Source organism: Dioscorea cayenensis, chromosome 26 (assembly GCF_009730915.1).
Source record: "Dioscorea cayenensis subsp. rotundata cultivar TDr96_F1 chromosome 26, TDr96_F1_v2_PseudoChromosome.rev07_lg8_w22 25.fasta, whole genome shotgun sequence".
Classification (NCBI taxonomy): domain Eukaryota; kingdom Viridiplantae; phylum Streptophyta; class Magnoliopsida; order Dioscoreales; family Dioscoreaceae; genus Dioscorea; species Dioscorea cayenensis.
Genome location: NC_052496.1, coordinates 1,340,905 through 1,358,065, shown reverse-complemented (window position 1 = coordinate 1,358,065; position 17,161 = coordinate 1,340,905). Strand labels below are relative to the sequence as shown.

Genomic DNA, 17,161 nt, shown 5'->3' with positions numbered 1-17,161 from the left:
GTCTCCTCGAGGATGGTTTGGGAGATTTAATACAGTTATCCAACAATTTATCATGATTCGGATTGAAGCAAGCCACTCTGTGTTTTATAGGTGCTCGCCTAACTGATTTATTTATTTGGTTGTCTATGTTGATGATATAGTTATTACAAGTGATGATCATGATGGGATTGTAGGACTGAAACAACACTTAGTCTGTCATTTTCAAACAAAAGATCTAGGTTAGTTGCGGTACTTCCTTGGAATTGAGGTGGCTCAGTCAAAGATAGGAATTGCTATGTCATAGAGAAAATATGCTTTGGACATTTTGGAGGAAACCAGTATGCTGGATTGCAAGCTAATTGATATTCCTATGGATCCAAATGTCAAGCTTCTATCTAATCAGGAAAGTCCTTTCTAGATCTAAAATGGTATCGAAGGTTAGTTGGAAAGTTGAATTACTTGACCATGAGGAGGCCATATATTTCATTTCCTGTGAATGTTGTCAGTTTGTTCCTTAATTCTCCTTGTGATAGTCATTGGGATGCTTTGTTTAGGATTTTGAGATACATTAAAGGATCCCTTGAAAGAGGTTTAGTATACATAGATAGAAGTCATTGTGATTTTGTTGCTTATACAGAAACTGATTGGGCAGGTTGCCCAACCAATAGACTAGACGGTCCACATCAGGATATTGTCTTCTTATTGGAGGTAATTTGATTTCTTGAAAGAGTAAGAAGTAGAATGTAGTTGCTAGGTCCGGTGCGGAGACTGAGTATCAAGCCATGGCTCTCACCACATATGAGCTCATATGGCTGAAACAGCTTCTCCAGGAATTATGTTTCTGTGAAGTGCGCTCTATGAATCTCATTTGTGATAACCAAGTAGTCTTGCACATTGTCTCCAATCCAATCTTTCATGAGCAAACGAAGCATATTGAGATCGATTGTCATCTTATTCATGATAAGGTTATGTTTGGAGAAATTACTTTGTCATTTGCTGGTTCTAATGAGCAGTTAGCAGATATTTTTACCAAGTCTCTTCGAGGATGGAGGATAGCTTACATATGTGGCAAGCTTGATGCATACAATCTATATGCTCAAGCTTGGGAGTGAGTGAGAAATGATACAAATTTGATTTAGTTTGAAAGATTTGCTGTCAGCTCTGTTCTTTCCTTATTTTTAGCTTCTTGTATCTATATATTCATGTACCCTTTAACAGTTAAATTAATGAGAGAAACACAATGTTCAATCTTCTCCTCTGGTTTCACATATTATCTTTAATACCATTATCTAGGCTGTGGGAAGACTTTTTTTCTCTATTTTTTTATTATTATTATTTTTAATTTTATATTACTATTCTTTAAAGTTGAATGACTTTTCTTTGCTCCCATGAATGGCAACCTCGAAACCATCGGGATGATTTATTTAAGATGGAAGTATCAAAGTAAAAATTCTAAGACGATTTGTTTGGAGGGGAGAAATACGAGATAGTTTTGCTTAATACTTCTCAGTTTTCTACCATGACTTTATGTAATATTACTCTAAATTCTAGAAAAAGAAAAAAAGAAAAATCATCCAATTAACAATATATAAAATGTATGGCTCATCTTAATTGGACACATAATCGATTTTTTTATAGTTAGAAGGTCATGTGAAGGGCCTTAGATTCACCATGAAGGAAAATAGAGGCAGTAGAATCAGAATGAATTATGTAAATAGATGGCATGAGTGCTAGGCTAATGGGAATTATTTAAATGTCATGGCTATCTGTGAGCAATTATGGTATAATGATCTGTGGGCTTTATTGACAAGTCATTATAAAGGTGCGCAATTGCGATACATGAAATTTTAATGAATTGCCATTATAAAGTTTTCACAGAAAAGGTTGAAATAGTTTTACTTTGAAGAAGGATTGTGCTCATCTTTGGTCATCATCCAAATGTTCTCAAATTGACTGACTTCTTAAATGGACACTGGTGCACTGCACCAGTCCAATGAAAGTTGTGTATATATTAGGGATAGGTTTAGGGTGTAGGGGTTGTACATTACATGGGTAAGTTTGATTTGCCTGGTGCAATGCACAAGGTCCAGGGAAGAAACACCCAAGTAAATCCATTTAGGGGGTGTTCATTTCAGGGGAACTAGGCGGAAGTGGGGAAGTGGGGGAAGTGCCACTTCCCTGAAGTGGGGGGAAGTGATAACACTTCCAGTAGTTCTGGTGTTCATTTGTCAGAAAGTGAGAATAAAAACGGAGAATTTAGGTGTTGAGTGAAGTTCTATGAGTTGAAAAATGACTTTGGAAGTGAAAAGAAGTGAGTTTTTATGTATTGATTCACTTTCCCCCATTTCAGTAAAAAAAAATTTTGAAGTGAGTTTAGTTCAAAATCCACTCTAGTCGGAAGTGGGGGAAGTGACACTTCCGCATAAATGAATACCAAAAGTGGGGAAGTCAGACCACTTCCCCCACTTCTGCCTAGTTCCCCCGAAATGAAGGCGGGGTTTGGTTGGTGGGGATGTAGGGACTTTCTGTGTATGGTGGTGTAGATGGGGATGGATGGGGTAACATGGATGTGTACTTTTTGTGTTTGTTAATTGACTTTAATGGGATCTACTGGCATGTGGTCACCACATATGTGAGGAGTGAGGTTATGTTTCACCTATTTAATTATATAAATAGTCTAGCTGTTTAACAATAGCCATTCCTTTTAAACTGTAAAAGATAATTATGATCTTAAAGTTAATGGAACTTTTGAATTAATAAATGTATCAATTTTAGTATTAAGGCTATGCATTTTCCCAACATATGATGAATAATAAATAATGGTTAAATAATTTATGATTATTTAATTATTAATATTTAGTTATTAATAAGTAATTATCATGTAGTATTTAGCGTTTAATGATGGATTATTAAATAATTAAAATTTAAAATGTAATAAGCATTAGTGCTTATTAACTAAGGGTGGAGGGCGACTAGGATGTATGGATGGGTGGAAGTGAAAAAGATGGGTTGTGTACCACCTGATGACCACATCCAGCAGATTTTACTGAAGGTCAGCATTCAGTATTTTGGACAAGTACATCCCATTCTCTGAGAACTGTGTGCAATCGTAGTACATGAAATAATGATATCACTAACTAGGTCACAAATGTAAAGACTGAGATCAGTTCACTGTAGCCTTCATGAATTACCATTTTTTGATTGATGAAAGGACAATGTTGGACTATTTAGTCAAATTTTTGTTACTTGACGACATGCATTTTTTTGGGAAAAGAAAAGAAAATAAAATATAGTTGCCCTTGATTATACATATTATGTTGAAAGGAACATAATTAGCTTGCAAATCTTCATGCTTTTACAGGCCAGCTACAGCTGATACTATGTGATTTACTCTGTTCATACAGGCTTATCTCCATTGGGAATCTAGAATCTGCAGTCTCACTGCTTCTGTCTACCCCTCCAGAGGGGTCTCATTTTTATCCTAATGCTTTAAGGGCAGTTGCACTTTCTTCTGCCGTATCAAGATCTTTACATGAGCTTGCTGTAAAAGTGAGTATCAATAACAATTTTTTTTTCTCTTATGTGTCATTTAGACTGAATTTCATTGTATATGTTTATTTTTATGTATGTTGATTCAGGAAAATTGAAAAGAAGTAAGAAGTTTCTACCTATTTCTTTTAAGAGGCGATTGTAATTCTACATGCATTTTTCATTTTAGGTTGTTGCTGCAAATATGGTGAGGACTGATAAAACTCTTTCTGGAATTCACCTGCTCTGTGCTGTTGGAAAGTATCAGGAAGCTTGCTCTCAGGTATCTAAAGACTAGAACTAATCTTAATTTGATTAGATAACCAGGTCTTCCTTTACCTTTCAAGACATACTTTAAAGTTCATAGAGGGGAACTGTAAAATTCCATGCAAAATCCACCTAATGTTAAGGCCATTAAAAGAAAGTTCTCTAACCTAAAGTGATTGATCTCCGGTGATAATGTCTTGTATTTCTTCTTACTTGATCGGTTAGTGACAACTGACTGCACACATGATAATGATGAGGAATATTACAGCAAATCCAAGATCTTCCAACTAATGAAGTTGGATAATGCACATTTCTTCTTTCCCATCATGCTTTTTTCTTTTGCAAAACCATGAGGTCTAATAAGAACTGCATGGTTGCTTTCCTCTTATTAGCGTGTAAAGAATAATTTGGGAACTTATTTTACTAGCTTTAGTTTTTTGTTTAATTGAAATTTACATGAATTTTAGAATTTATATAAAATTATCTCTACATGAAAGTGGTTGGCATCATAATTCTTAAGGCCAATTTCTTATGGAATTAAGACATGAATGAGCTTGTCCATTTAAATGCAAGATAAATAGTATATGCTAATTGATATACCTTGAGAGAGGTATTAGATTCTTTTTGTTGTGTGAATTTGTCAGACCATAGATTCCTAGTCTTCAGTCAGAGTGTTAAGGACGGTCATGGTCATCCGTTATAATATTGTAAACAGATAATATTTGTGTATTATTAACTGACTTCATTCAGCAAATTCATTTTAGCAATAGTTTTCTTTTTTAATTAAATTTATGAGCATACAGCTGCAAGATGCTGGTTGCTGGACAGATGCTGCAACTTTGGCTGCAACTCATTTACATGGATCAGATTATGCGAGGTGAGTTGTCTTGTACAATCTCACATTATTTTACTATTTTTTACATTAAAAGTTGTCACAAATCTTCAGAACCAGCATGTAGAATTCTTCTGCATGCCAAGGGGGAAAACTGATACATGTAGGGATCCAGCAGCTAAAATCTCATTTGTTATTGGGAAAAATATGATGTTAGTCGAAGAAATATTCTCTCTATTGCATCTTGGGTTTCGTCATTTACCCTTATGTGTCATTAAAGTGCAACTTCTCAAATACTGTTCAGGTTGATTCTGTTTAAGAGAATTTCATTTATGCTAATTTCCTATTAATTTTTTCAATATTGTGGTAGTTGGCAACATAGAATAGAAAACCAAGTGTAGAGTTTTAGAAGTAAAGAGTGTTAAATGTAAATCCAACACATTTTATTAATTCAATTCAACTCAAAAACTTTTAAGTCAATAGGATGAAAGACCCAAATTTATATATTCAGATCTATGTTTACCAAAATAAGTGATTCTAATACGCAATATAAACTAGTCTATTTTCACTGGCCACAATGCAAAAAAATTCTAAACAAAATTAACCAAGCTTTGATACTCCACAAATGTAACCCAAATATATTATCTGAGCTTTATTCAACCAAACACTAAAGCTTTTAGGATGAGAGACTCAAGTTAGGCTCACTGATAGTCCCACATTAGAAGGTTATATTGGCGATTATAGTGGTAAATATGGATTTGAAAATATAAACTTGGGCCTTTCATTATAAAAGCTTGGGCTTTTGGGATGAATCAGGCATATATAACATCTTTGTTCGCATCTAATATAGTATTAAAGGTTGGTTAATTGATTTGTTTGCAACTTTGACTGGTTAAAATATAAGAGGCATATTAGAGTAACCAATAGTCCAACATTGATTATAGTGATAGATATGAACCTGAATAAGTAATTCTTGGTCTCTCATCTTGTTACTTGAGTTTTTGGGTTTAATCAAGCCAACATACTATGTTTGGTTTACATCTCACAATATATATATATATATATACACTGCATTGTTGCTAGCTGTGGAGCCATATCTAGTTATCCTCACACCTATTATATGAAAAAAAAAACATCTTATAGGGAATTCATTACACACCTTCACATTGCGCAATTAATTACTGTACAATCTCTAGGGCAATCAATTTCATGCTAATTTTTCTTAGGCAGAAAAATGTATTTAAGATAGGTAAACAAACGAAAAGTAAAACATTGAACAGGTTTAGTGGTTTAGTGAATGTTTGCTTATTCTGATATTAATCCATAAATATAAAAAGTGACTGCCAACACTGAATTGTTCATTTTTGAATATAAATGAGCTAGACTGCATATATTGCTACTTAATTATATTCTTAAGCATGTGTTTGCATATGTGGGTAGCATACGCTTGTATAAAGTCCTAGCTTCATATGTGGGCAGCAAATGGAACTTACCCTGTGGTTTGGTGATCACTGCTGAGTAAATCTGGAATCAGTCCCACTTCTATTAATTGTAGCAATATAGTATTGATTTTCTCTTATTTAATTGCAGGGTATTGCAACGGTGGGCTGATTATGTTCTTCATAGTGAACACAACATTTGGAGGTAACACAAAGTTATAGTAGGACAGTGTTGTTAATTTGCTACTACAGATGGACCAGGTAATTCATGCTAACCTTGCAGGGCTCTGATTTTATACGTTGCTTCTGGTGCTCTGCATGAAGCATTAGCTGCACTTCGTAACGCACAGCAGCCAGATTCAGCTGCCATGTTCTTGCTTGCATGCCATGAAATAAATGCGGACTCTTTCTTGAAATCTCAAGATTCAGATAAAGCAGTTGGGGAGAAACTGAAGTTTTTCTTGCCTGGTAAGAGTATGAGAGATGAAGATCTAATCGCAGTTAGTGAGTATTATGGCCAGTACCAACGGAAATTAGTTCATCTTTGCATGGATACGGCGCCACTGTTATATTGACTGGTATTTGGCAATACCAAAGGAAATTGGTGCATCTTTGCATGGATACACTGTCACTGTTATATTGACTGGTTTTTGGATCCTGCCATTTTCTGACCTATCCAGTCAAAAGCACATAGCACCCACGGGCTTTAAACATGATAAAAATACATCTCAAGAGGAGATATACCCTTTGGCTCCAGGACGGTGAACCATAGATGCCCATTGCTCCCATCATTGCCATATGCAGAATGCTTCACAATACTTTTGGGAGGATCAATTCCTCACGTGTCCTAAATTATAGTGCATTCCATTTCAAGAGGTTTGTGTTAATTACCAAAACGACAAAAGAAAACAAGTGGCAGGTTTTTAATGAATATATTTTAGTCTGCAACATGTGCAAATCTAATTAGGTTTGGCGCTAATTGGTAGAAAGTTAAAAACCTATATTTGCTGTTCATCAATGAACTCGTGTATTATTCTTTTCAAGAAATAGAAATGTAGGTTTGGGGAATATATTACTCTATTCATAAGCAACGTCGAAAGCAAATTCTTTAAAAACTGTGCCGTAAACTAAAAAAATTTACAGCAAAACTTGTTTTTTTTTTTTTAAAAAGAACCCAAAGGGCTATTAAATTAATAAGGCAAAAAGATACACAAGGAAAAAACCAGAGAAACAAAGGAGCCGAAAACAACGAAGCTAACTAAACATAAATCCAGCAACTGTGAAAGTCTTCATGATCCAATGCGGAAGCTCGCGACCAAACAAGAACAGGTTCAAAGATGCATAGTTAAAACCATGGGTAGCAAGAGAGACTGCAGGATGCATCCAGGAAATTGGTATACAATGAATAGCTGGATAGCCATGGATGCCCAGTAAAGATATGATATCCTCAATCAAAGAATTAAATCGCCAGGTGGTTACTTGGGCCCTTCCATTGATGATTGCAGGGATATCAGAGGTATTGACACAGATATGCTTGATAACGCAATGAAAATCTGCAGCAACGCGAAGGGCAATGCTGAGACCAGCAAGGACAACTCTGGTTGCACCGTCCAACGGAAGGGAGCAGCAACCTGCAAGCAATATAACATAATCAGTGTTGGTAATATAGAAGCCAGTCGAGCTTACCCCGGTGCGTTGATTGCAGTTGACGTGCGAAAAGAGAAGAAGGCCATTAGTACAAGAGAAATTGCTCAAGATGAACTTTTGGCCAAGAAGGTTACACCGACTCCTGCTGAATTCCTGCACATGAGCCAAAGCTTTACAGACAACAAGTGGGAAATTGGGGTTGGTATTCCTGAAAATAATATCACAACGAAGTTTCCAGATGAACCAGGTAACAGCAGCAATGGTGGAGATTAATTTTGTGGAAAGATTTCCATTAGTAAGCCAATCACCAGATGCAAAACCATTAGGAAACTGAATATGAGTATTAACCTGCACACTACAATAAGACCAAATCAACTGAGATTTAGAGCATTCAGCAAAGAGATGCTCCGTAGTCTCCGGGGCAAGGCCACAAAGGATACAATTAGCATTGGGTCCCAGATTCAAATGAAAAAGATAACTATAAGTAGAGAGCCGGCCATGGAACAGGGTCCAAAGAAAGTGTTTCACTTTAGGGGCAGTATAAAGTTTCCAAAGCAATGCCCAGCCGTTCCAAGAATCAGATAAATGATTGAGGTGACTTAGGTGATTATACACAGACGTTGAGATATTAATATGCCCCAATGATTACAAGAACTATTGTCAATATTACAGAGGGCAAGATCCTGCAAGTTAGCCATGGGACTAAACAAAAAATTGAGCTGAGAAGTATCCCACGCTGTATTACGAATCAAATCAGAAATAGGAAACTGAGCAACATCCACATCCATGTTGATGTATGTAGGTTTGAGAGCGAGAGGGATGTCAAAACACCACGGGTCCCAATTGAAGGAGGTGCAATTAATATTCATTGAGTTGATGCGACAAAATGGTTTAATACGATCAACAGTTCTAACTAAGCTACGAAAGAACCAGGAACAATTGACAGGAGTGGGATTCTTCCAAAAGTTAAAATTACCGTATTTCCATTTCAGAATATTGACCCAAAAAGCATCATCATTGTTCAAATACTTGAAAACATGCTTGGCCATAAGAGAATATTTAGCAAGAGCAAGATTCCTGATACCAAGACCCCCCTCAGTCTTACCTTCGTTAATAACATTCCAACTCACATTATGGATGCCATTTCCATTGCTATCCTTGCTCCAGAAAAATTTCCTGACCACCTTGGTGATCTCGGACAGAATTCCATCTGGAATTGGGTAGACAGACAGAGTATAAGTGGGAATTGAAAGGAGAGTAGAGTTAATCAGAACAGTTTTAGCAGCTGGAGAGAGGTGAAAATTACTCCAACGCTTACAAGTGAGGCTAATCTTATCAACCAAGTGCACAAAGGCCGAAGAAGCGATTCTCTTGGGAGAGATCAGAACACCGAGATATTTGAAAGGGAAAGAGGCTGCTTTGAGATTCAGGATTGAGCAAATTCTGTTTGAAACATGTTTATTACACCAAGAAGGGAAGAAAATCTGGGATTTGGAGAGATTGGGGTGTTGACCAGTGAGCTTAGAGTATAAATCCAAACAAAGATTAACACTACGGGCAGCTCTTCTAGAGGCTTTAGTAAAGAGGATGAGGTCGTCGGCATACATGAGATGATTGAAGTTATTTGGAAGATTAGGATTAAAACCAGGGATCATGTTGATGGAAAGGCCGATGTTAAGCATGTGAGTAAGGGTCTGAGAAACTAAAATAAACAAATAGGGTGAAATCGGGTCTCCTTGGCGAACTCCTCTAGAAGAAGAGAACCAAGGAGAGGAATTGCCATTAATCAGCAGAGAGAAAGAGCAAGATTGGAGGCACTTGGCAACCCAAGAAATCCAACGGTCTGGGAAATTCATACGAGAGAGGATAGCAAGAATTGCACTCCAGTCTATGGTATCATACGCCTTCTCGATATCGAGTTTAATTAACATCCTAGGGGGGTTCTTGGTATCAGTTTGTAAAGTATGCACCAGCTCTTGCACAGTAATAATATTATCGAAGGAGCAGCGATCAGAAACAAAACCAGCTTGCTCTCGACCAATTAACTTAGGGAGAACAAGCTGAAGTCGATTAGCAAGGATTTTAGAAATGATTTTAAAATTAACGTTGCATAAGGAAATCGGGCGAAAATCGGAAACCAACTTGGGCTTATCTTTTTTTGGAATAAGAGTGATATAGGTTTTGCCCCAAGAAGGAGGCATATAGGAATTATCGAAAAAGAACCTGATGGCAGAGAAAACCTGGTTCCCGATGAGAGGCCAAAACTTCAAGTAAAATTCTGAGTTGAACCCATCAGGACCAGGAGACTTACCTGTGGGGAGGGCAGCGATGGTACGATACACTTCATCTTTAGAAACCTCCCGACACAGCATGTCCGACTCTGAAGCAGATAGACATGGCAGGACAATGGGAAGGGCGCTAAGAATATCAGCAGAAGTATTATTTGGAGTGGTCCAGAGATTCTTATAATAATGATGAAAGGCTTGTTCAATGTGTGGGAGCTCATTGCACGTGTTTCCAGAGGAATCCACGACCTGCGAGATACAATTAGTATATGCACGAATATGGGTAAGGGCATGGAAGAAACCGGTATTCTTATCCCCATCGTTAATCCACTGTAAACGGGCACGCTGAGCCCACTTGACACTACACTGACGCTGCAAGGCAGAGAGGTTAGCGTAGCGATCCATGAGGAGGGATTGAGATATGGTATTGAAGTCAGAGTTTTCCAGATTATTGATATCCTTGTCAAGATTAATGAGAGCAGATTCAATCTTGTTAAATCCGGAACGACGCCAACCACAAAGATTGTAACGGGTTCGAGACAAGAGATGCGTGAAGGCTTGCATAGGATTCCCATGCGGCGACAAACCCCAGGCATCCCGGACGGCATTATGGCAACCTATAAGATCAAACCAACTATTATCAAAACGGAAAATTTTTTTAGGAGTCGAGGTAGACGGAGAGGAGAGAAGAAAAAGAGGAGTGTGATCAGAGAAAGCACGGTTGAGATGCTTTAAAGTGTTTGATCTGAAAAAACCCGCCCAAGCAAGATTAATAAGGCATCTGTTGAGACGAGCCCAGCGCCGAGCTAGCCCAGACTGATTGTTACACCAAGTGAAAGCTGGACCTGTATAGTTAAGATCAATCAAATTGTTATACTCCACGAAGTCGAGGAAAAAACGGGTTTTCCGCTCATAGTAGTTTGCAGGACCTCCCTTATGCTCAGTCGTGTGGAGCACCGAATTGAAGTCTCCCACAATAAGCCAAGGGATTTTAAGAGGGGTGATCCTCGAGAGCTCATTCCAAAGGTAACACTGATTACGAATGCGAGACGAGTTATAAACAACGGAGATAAGGAAGGCATTGGAGGAGTTATCAGTAATAATAATATGTAAGGCACGTCTGGACACAGCGATAGGAGAAACCCTGCCAATGGATTTATGCCACATAACAATGATGCCGCCGGAAAAGCCGTTGGCAAGCACGGCGGCCCAATCCCAAGTCTTGGGGATCTTCCTGTAAAAGCGATCTAACCGGTCAGAGTCAGCTCTGGTTTCAACAAGACAAACCACAGCTGGTTTATGGGATCGAATGATCCGAAAAACCCGGGAAGAGGTGTCTCGCGAGGAGATGCCCCTGCAGTTCCAGCAAATGAGTTTAGTCGTATTCATGAGAAAACCAAAGTGATGTAAGAGCAATAAAAAACTTCCTGAAAAATAGGTCCAACACAGAGGAGTAAAGGAGAAAAGAGTTAGGAAGAGGGACCCCCTGACTCAATCCTCCCCTTCTTCGGAGAGATTTCCGACGTATTTGAGCTTTTTCGGATGAGGGCCTCCCTCCGAGCCTCAGCTTGATACTGAACTAAGGTCATTGCATCATCTGGTTCAAGAGCGGGATCACCTTCATCAGACATCTCTTCATCATCATCATCATCTTCGTCAGTGTATTGTCCATCTTGAGAGCCCACATCCTCCATACCATCACCCTCAAGAGCAGTGGAGATCTTATCCACCAAGCTAGTATGCGAACAGGGATCCTGAAGGGAAGAAGAGGGGTTTGGCGGATGTAACGAGGAACGGATGGCAGGGGGTGGGGATTTGTAACGGCTACGTGAGTTGATCTCGAAAAGTGGGGGAAGGTGAAGAGCCGAGCTTTGAGTGGAGGGCTTAGGCAGCGAACCAGCAATAGCAGTGACAGCTAGACAAGGCGTATCTAGAATGGCGTGCGAAGGCGGTGGGTCAGGTTGGTTAGGAGGTGGGCTTCTAGGAAAAGGGGTCACTGCATTGGAAAGGGGAGAGACAACGGGAGAGCTATGATGTGACTGATCAGCAGGGATATGCGAATGTGCAGATTCAGGGGGGGGGGAGACGTGAGTGGGGGGGTGCCGCCCACTCGGATCGGATCTCTTTCCACCACGCAAGCTGTGATATGACGTGCCTCGAGACTTGAAGGCGTCGGGACCCGAAACGGCTGCAACTCCCGGGGTCACGTGACTGGCACGCGAGTTGCCGCCGCGACCGCGGGAGCTACCTCGCCGTCGGGAAACAAGTAGCCAGGGGCCAAAATCAGAATCCGGCATGGCATGAACAGTATTATCAGGTTTTTCCGGCAAAGAATGATCAATAGTGGGCACGGAGTCCTCCATGCGTTGGTCATCGAGGCTTGATACCAAGGTAGGCCTGGTTTCAACTCGCCACGAGGGGCGGGTCGGAACGGTCTCACCGGCACCAGGCGACAGAGACGAACAGCAGGAGTTACTGCCGTGTCCTATCATTCCGCAGGTATAGCAAAAGGTTGGGAGTCTTTCATACATGACAACCACGAAGACTCTATGAAGATCGTCGCCAATCCAAAAGCCACGACTGAGTGGTTTGGACAGGTCGATCTCAACACAGAGACGAGCAAATTTAGACCGACTCAACGAGGAAGTAAAATCATCCACCTTAATGAGAGAACCAAATTGATTAGCAATCGTTTCGAGCGTTTCTCCTTCCCAAAACTCCACAGGGAGGTTATGTAATTGAATCCATACCACTGCAGTGTTGAGCTTAGCAAAGGTAGGTTCAAAGAAAGGCTCCCATGGTGAAAGTTGAAGAATAATCCCGTTGACGGACCATGGTCCATTAAGGAGAATATGTTGCATAGCTTGCTGAGTAGAGCATCTGACCAGTAGGAAACCATTGGGTAAATCAGAAATGAGGACCTCTCCAAACGAGCTCCATTTGGAAAGAAGCTCAATCTTTACTTGGTCGAAAGTGGGGGGTTTCCCAAATAGCTTACCATACAGAGCATGCTGGAACTTCAAGCGGGCTCTACTCATGGTATCACCATCAAGACGAACAAAGTCAGTAGTGGAGTCCTTGATTTTACTGAGAATGTGAGGATTGTGGAGTGGTGAGTTATCAGAGGGTTGATGCAGTTTAGAGGCGATTTGTGCCCAAGATTTAGGCTGCTGGCGGAGAGGAGGGACTGGTTGCCTGTCCCCGCTTGCCATGGCAAGGGGGATGACGAATAATGGGGAGTGTTTCAGGTGGAAGGGGAGCGTTTCAGGTGGAGGTCATGACTTGAATGTCTTCTGGTTCACGAAGTGAGAGGAATAGGATGAAGAAGAAGAAGGCAAGCAGTGTGAAAGGAGAGGAAGAAGAGATAAAGGCCACTTATCTCTAATGAATGGTGCAAAACTATTGCATTGACGCAGAACATGCTGCAAAACTATTTCATGGATAAAGTTTGAAATAGAACCAGCAGTCACTGAATTCACAAATGATGTCAAGTATCTGAATTCAGAGTGTTTGCTCCATGCCCCATCCAAAAACCACAAATTAACCGGTCAGGTAGGGAAGTATTACATCTTAATAACGATTGTTCAAGATGTAGCAACTAAGTAATGCAAACAAGAAAATAACTGATGACCAGCAACCAGAAAAATGCAACAGAACATCTGAAACACTGGTTACAAGAAAAATGGTCAAATGACGTCAATTTGACATCATTTCAGGAAGTGATACATCTATTCTCATAGCTCATGAATCATGAATGAAGTAATGGGGCATGACTTCAGCTTCAGATGGAACTAATCCTTTACAAGAAATGATCAATCCATCAGTTGTAGTTGACAACTTTTCCAGGAGATGTGGCATTCAGGGTATGCCGAATGTTAGTCACTTCCTAAACCCCCCAACCAGACCGTAAGATTGGTACCTTGATTATCTGCATACCTCAACCATGATGAAGACCTTTTCTTCTGCTACAAGAAATAAATAAATAACTACTTAAAATATCAGTCATCTAGACTACATTTTATACATAGCATTCACGCAACCAACCATAAGCATTACCTTAGTGGAAGAAACGACGCCGTGAACGGGCAGATCCAATTTCCTCGTACTCCAGTTTTGTAATGCACATCGATTCAAAATCAGGGCTTGATGCTAGTAATGATCCGCCTCTCCATACACCTAAAATGGGACTGCACCATAGAAGAGCTGTATAAAATGCTCAAGAAATTTAAACTTACAACAAGATGCAGAAAACAAGCATGAGGAATTGTTATACTCTTCTTGTGTAGCTATCTTCACTTTGTAATCATCCCGGACAAGAGGTCGAAGCTCTCTTTCTCTATAGGAAGAAAAAAGACAGAATTGACAATTGGCTTGCCTCTTCATCCAATTGAAAGGTCATAAGATAAGCATCTTACAGTCTTTCCCTAAATTGAGGAAATAATGTGCTCCCACCAGTCAAAATAATGCTGCCAAAATAATTAATGTGATTAGTAACATATGTTTTAATCAGTAAGTTTCGAACTATAAACTAAAGATGACATTCTGCCTGTTATTCAACCATGTAATTGAATGAACAGAAACACATGGCAGTAATCTCAAAGCATAAAGAATCACCTCTCAAAAAGTTGAGGATGAAGTTGAGGATGGCATGACTGAACAGCTCGTACAATGCACTCAGCTAATCCAGCTTGGTTCATACCTGTAAATATCCACAGAACCAAATTAAGCACCATGAACAAATTTAACCCATGAAAAATGCACCTGAGATCCACACTACAAGGATAAGATTTACAAAAATGATTTCATCTTAAGTCACAGATTTAAAACACAAGCACTGTAAAATAGACTGGATGCAAATACTAATATTATGTAGACAATGATAGTCATAAGAAGGTGAATGATAATTAAGTCAGATAACATCAGTAATAATGGCACAAAACTATAGTATCCTGTCTAAGTTGACCAACAAGGAGTCACAACCTAAATCTTTTCAAACTCCAGTCCACAAAATGCAGACAGTGCAAGCTGATAGAAGCTGCAAAGTTCATCATGTCGCAATTAAGCCTCAAATGTAAGATTAGATACTCTCAAATGGATTAAGGCGATACAGACCCAGATCAGAAGGATGAAAAATCATCTCAGGCACAAGGAAGCGCTCATTTGTCAGAGAAAACTCCTGCACAGAAGAACTTATGTGAGCCAGACGAACAAAAACAGATAAATCCTTTCAGCCAGTAGTCAGATTGAGGCAACACATTTTTTGTTAGATCAATCTGCCTCCTAGCCTCTGGTCTTTTTGCATTCTCTTGGCAATCTAGCTCTTCATTTGCCACTGACTGATTGATGGTACTCTGAGATGGCAGAGAGAGATACCTCCGGGCCTCCTCCATGTCTTTCACATAACCTTTTGTATGTGTAACACCATCTGGCAAAACATAAGTGCACCTGAATGGGTTGTCTTCCCCTGATTTCCTAGTGAACAAGATGCACAGATAATCATTACTGAGATGAATCATGCTAACCAATGGCATAATCTTCTATCAACAACTTTGAGGTGCATGCTCATCTAGTTGAGGAAATATGGTGCGCACAAACAATTACGACAAGTAGAACATAATTGTGTTTTTTTATTTTACTTTCGAGAAGCACTCATCAACAGTTTCAATTTACAGCTAAACAGCAATTTGAGTGAACAAATCTAGCATGTTCTGTGTGAGCCATAGATAACTTAAGTGAAAAACAATGATTGCTTTGCATTGAGGATGTTTAACATAGAGTTTTTGTCTTAAAGATAAACTTGTTCCATTTGCAAGAATGTCATGGAGTGTCTTGCACAAAATGCTTCTGACGAGATGTCAAATGTGATGCTGTTCATATAAACCCCAAGCCGTGACAATTGAGTTTTCTCGGTTTAGAAGCAAAATCATTAATCATAAATTGCATTAGAAGGTGAGATGGGGAAATGGGCATCAGCCACAAAAAATATTGGAAATGAAAAGAAAAGGAGACACGGTGGATGAGGGAAATCATCAAGCATCTACTGTGCCGAGATGAACTGCTGTTGAAATTCAAATTTTGATGAACACAATGGCTCACCTGGCGAGTTCGAGATCTCGGGCCACGTCGAGGGAGACGAAACAGAGCTGCTCCTTGGCATGGTCTATGATGAGGGTCTCATCCATGACATTGACGGAGCGGTAGGAGACAAGCTCCTTGAGGTAGTTGGTGAGGGCCTTGCCGCCGAGATCAAGCCTGCGGACGCCATAGTTGAGGGTGAAGTTGTGGAGGACGGGGGCGGCATGGATAAAAGAAAAGCCGCAGTCGACGACGAGGCTGCAGCAGTACTGCGAGAGGCACGGCCGCCGGCTAGCTTCGTAAAGATGGATCAGGGAGGGGGAATCCGCCACGCACAGAGATTGGAAACCAAAGTCCTCGAAGATGAGCTCGTCCGTGGCTCGCTGGACGGAGGGGGGGTTGAAAAGGGGCTCCACAAGCAGAAGCGAGGAGTGAGCGGGGTCGGCGCGCAGGAGAGACCTGAGGATGCGGTCCCAGACCTCGCGCTGGAGGTCGGGGTTGACGAGGTAACCGCGGTCTAAAGGACGGCGAATGGATACGGAGGTGACATCGGAGTCAGGGGCCAGGAGCTGGTCGGCCACCAGCCACCTCTTCGACGCACCTGAGCGGCCCAAGCAGTTAGGAACCACGGCGGTGGGATCTCTGTCGCCGGCGAAGCCAGCCTTGCAAAGGCCCCCGCCGTTGTCCAGCACCACCACACTCGACATCGTTTACTTCCCTCTAATTCAACACCCAATCCACCCAGCAATTCTTAAACAAGTCCGCTCCAATTCTGAGACTCTATGCAAGTCCCCCAGCAACTCGCCTATATTACATTTTCTGTCAGCTAAAATAACAATTTCATAGCCAACCCACCTTCGGATTTATTGGTATACGGGTCACTGATAGAATTTTCACCGAATAATTGAAAGTTCGATTCTCAATGAGGGTACATTTCTTGGAGTTGTGAATAGTAGTTGTGTATATGTGGTTCCAGCGTCAGACGGGTTGAATTTGATAATGCAGGTCTCATACATGTCTTATCCATTTTAATAATAATAATAATAATAATAATAATAATAATAATAAATCCTTTTATATTTTAATGGTAATAAGCCCCATGGAATTTA

The 17,161-nt window shown here is 40.1% G+C and overlaps 2 protein-coding genes across 5 annotated transcripts in view; one reads left to right on the top strand and one right to left on the bottom strand.

Annotated features, from left to right (window-relative positions):
* Positions 1-6,995, top strand: part of LOC120253038 (WD repeat-containing protein 11) — a 35,709-nt gene extending 28,714 nt beyond the window's left edge. For both annotated transcript variants that reach the window (XM_039261283.1, XM_039261282.1), the window contains 5 exons: positions 3,384-3,528; positions 3,698-3,790; positions 4,578-4,651; positions 6,197-6,250; positions 6,329-6,995. In XM_039261283.1, coding sequence (XP_039117217.1) covers positions 3,384-3,528; positions 3,698-3,790; positions 4,578-4,651; positions 6,197-6,250; positions 6,329-6,620 — 658 coding nt within the window. In that variant the 3' untranslated portion in view covers positions 6,621-6,995. The remainder of the gene's footprint in view (positions 1-3,383; positions 3,529-3,697; positions 3,791-4,577; positions 4,652-6,196; positions 6,251-6,328) is intronic.
* A 6,464-nt stretch (positions 6,996-13,459) lies between these two features.
* Positions 13,460-16,940, bottom strand: LOC120253176 (actin-related protein 6). 3 transcript variants are annotated; one of them, XM_039261497.1, is made up of 8 exons: positions 16,074-16,932; positions 15,233-15,449; positions 15,090-15,153; positions 14,592-14,676; positions 14,393-14,443; positions 14,251-14,313; positions 14,034-14,164; positions 13,460-13,942 (listed from the first exon to the last, which is right to left on the bottom strand). In XM_039261497.1, exons 1-7 carry the CDS (start codon positions 16,757-16,759, stop codon positions 14,035-14,037), a joined length of 1,296 nt encoding a protein of 431 aa, XP_039117431.1. In that variant the 5' UTR covers positions 16,760-16,932; the 3' UTR covers positions 13,460-13,942; position 14,034. The 3 variants fall into 3 exon arrangements, 2 of the variants coding, with proteins under 2 accessions (XP_039117431.1, XP_039117430.1); XM_039261496.1 differs by having other exon boundaries at positions 13,460-13,939; positions 16,074-16,929; XR_005534215.1 differs by lacking the exons at positions 13,460-13,942; positions 14,034-14,164 and adding an exon at positions 14,958-15,012 and having other exon boundaries at positions 16,074-16,940.
* Between the last annotated feature and the right edge of the window lie 221 nt (positions 16,941-17,161).

What these genes read in the sequence shown, in the direction of transcription:
- LOC120253176 (XM_039261497.1), bottom strand. Translation starts at nt 16,759, where the DNA reads ATGTCGAGTGTGGTGGTGCTGGACAACGGCGGGGGCCTTTGCAAGGCT. An exon ending in AGATTGATCTAACAAAAAAT is followed by an intron (nt 15,154 to 15,232) that starts GTGTTGCCTCAA and finishes TCTTCTGTGCAG; the next exon opens with GAGTTTTCTCTGACAAATGA. An exon ending in CCTCAATTTAGGGAAAGACT is followed by an intron (nt 14,314 to 14,392) that starts GTAAGATGCTTA and finishes TTCTTCCTATAG; the next exon opens with AGAAAGAGAGCTTCGACCTC.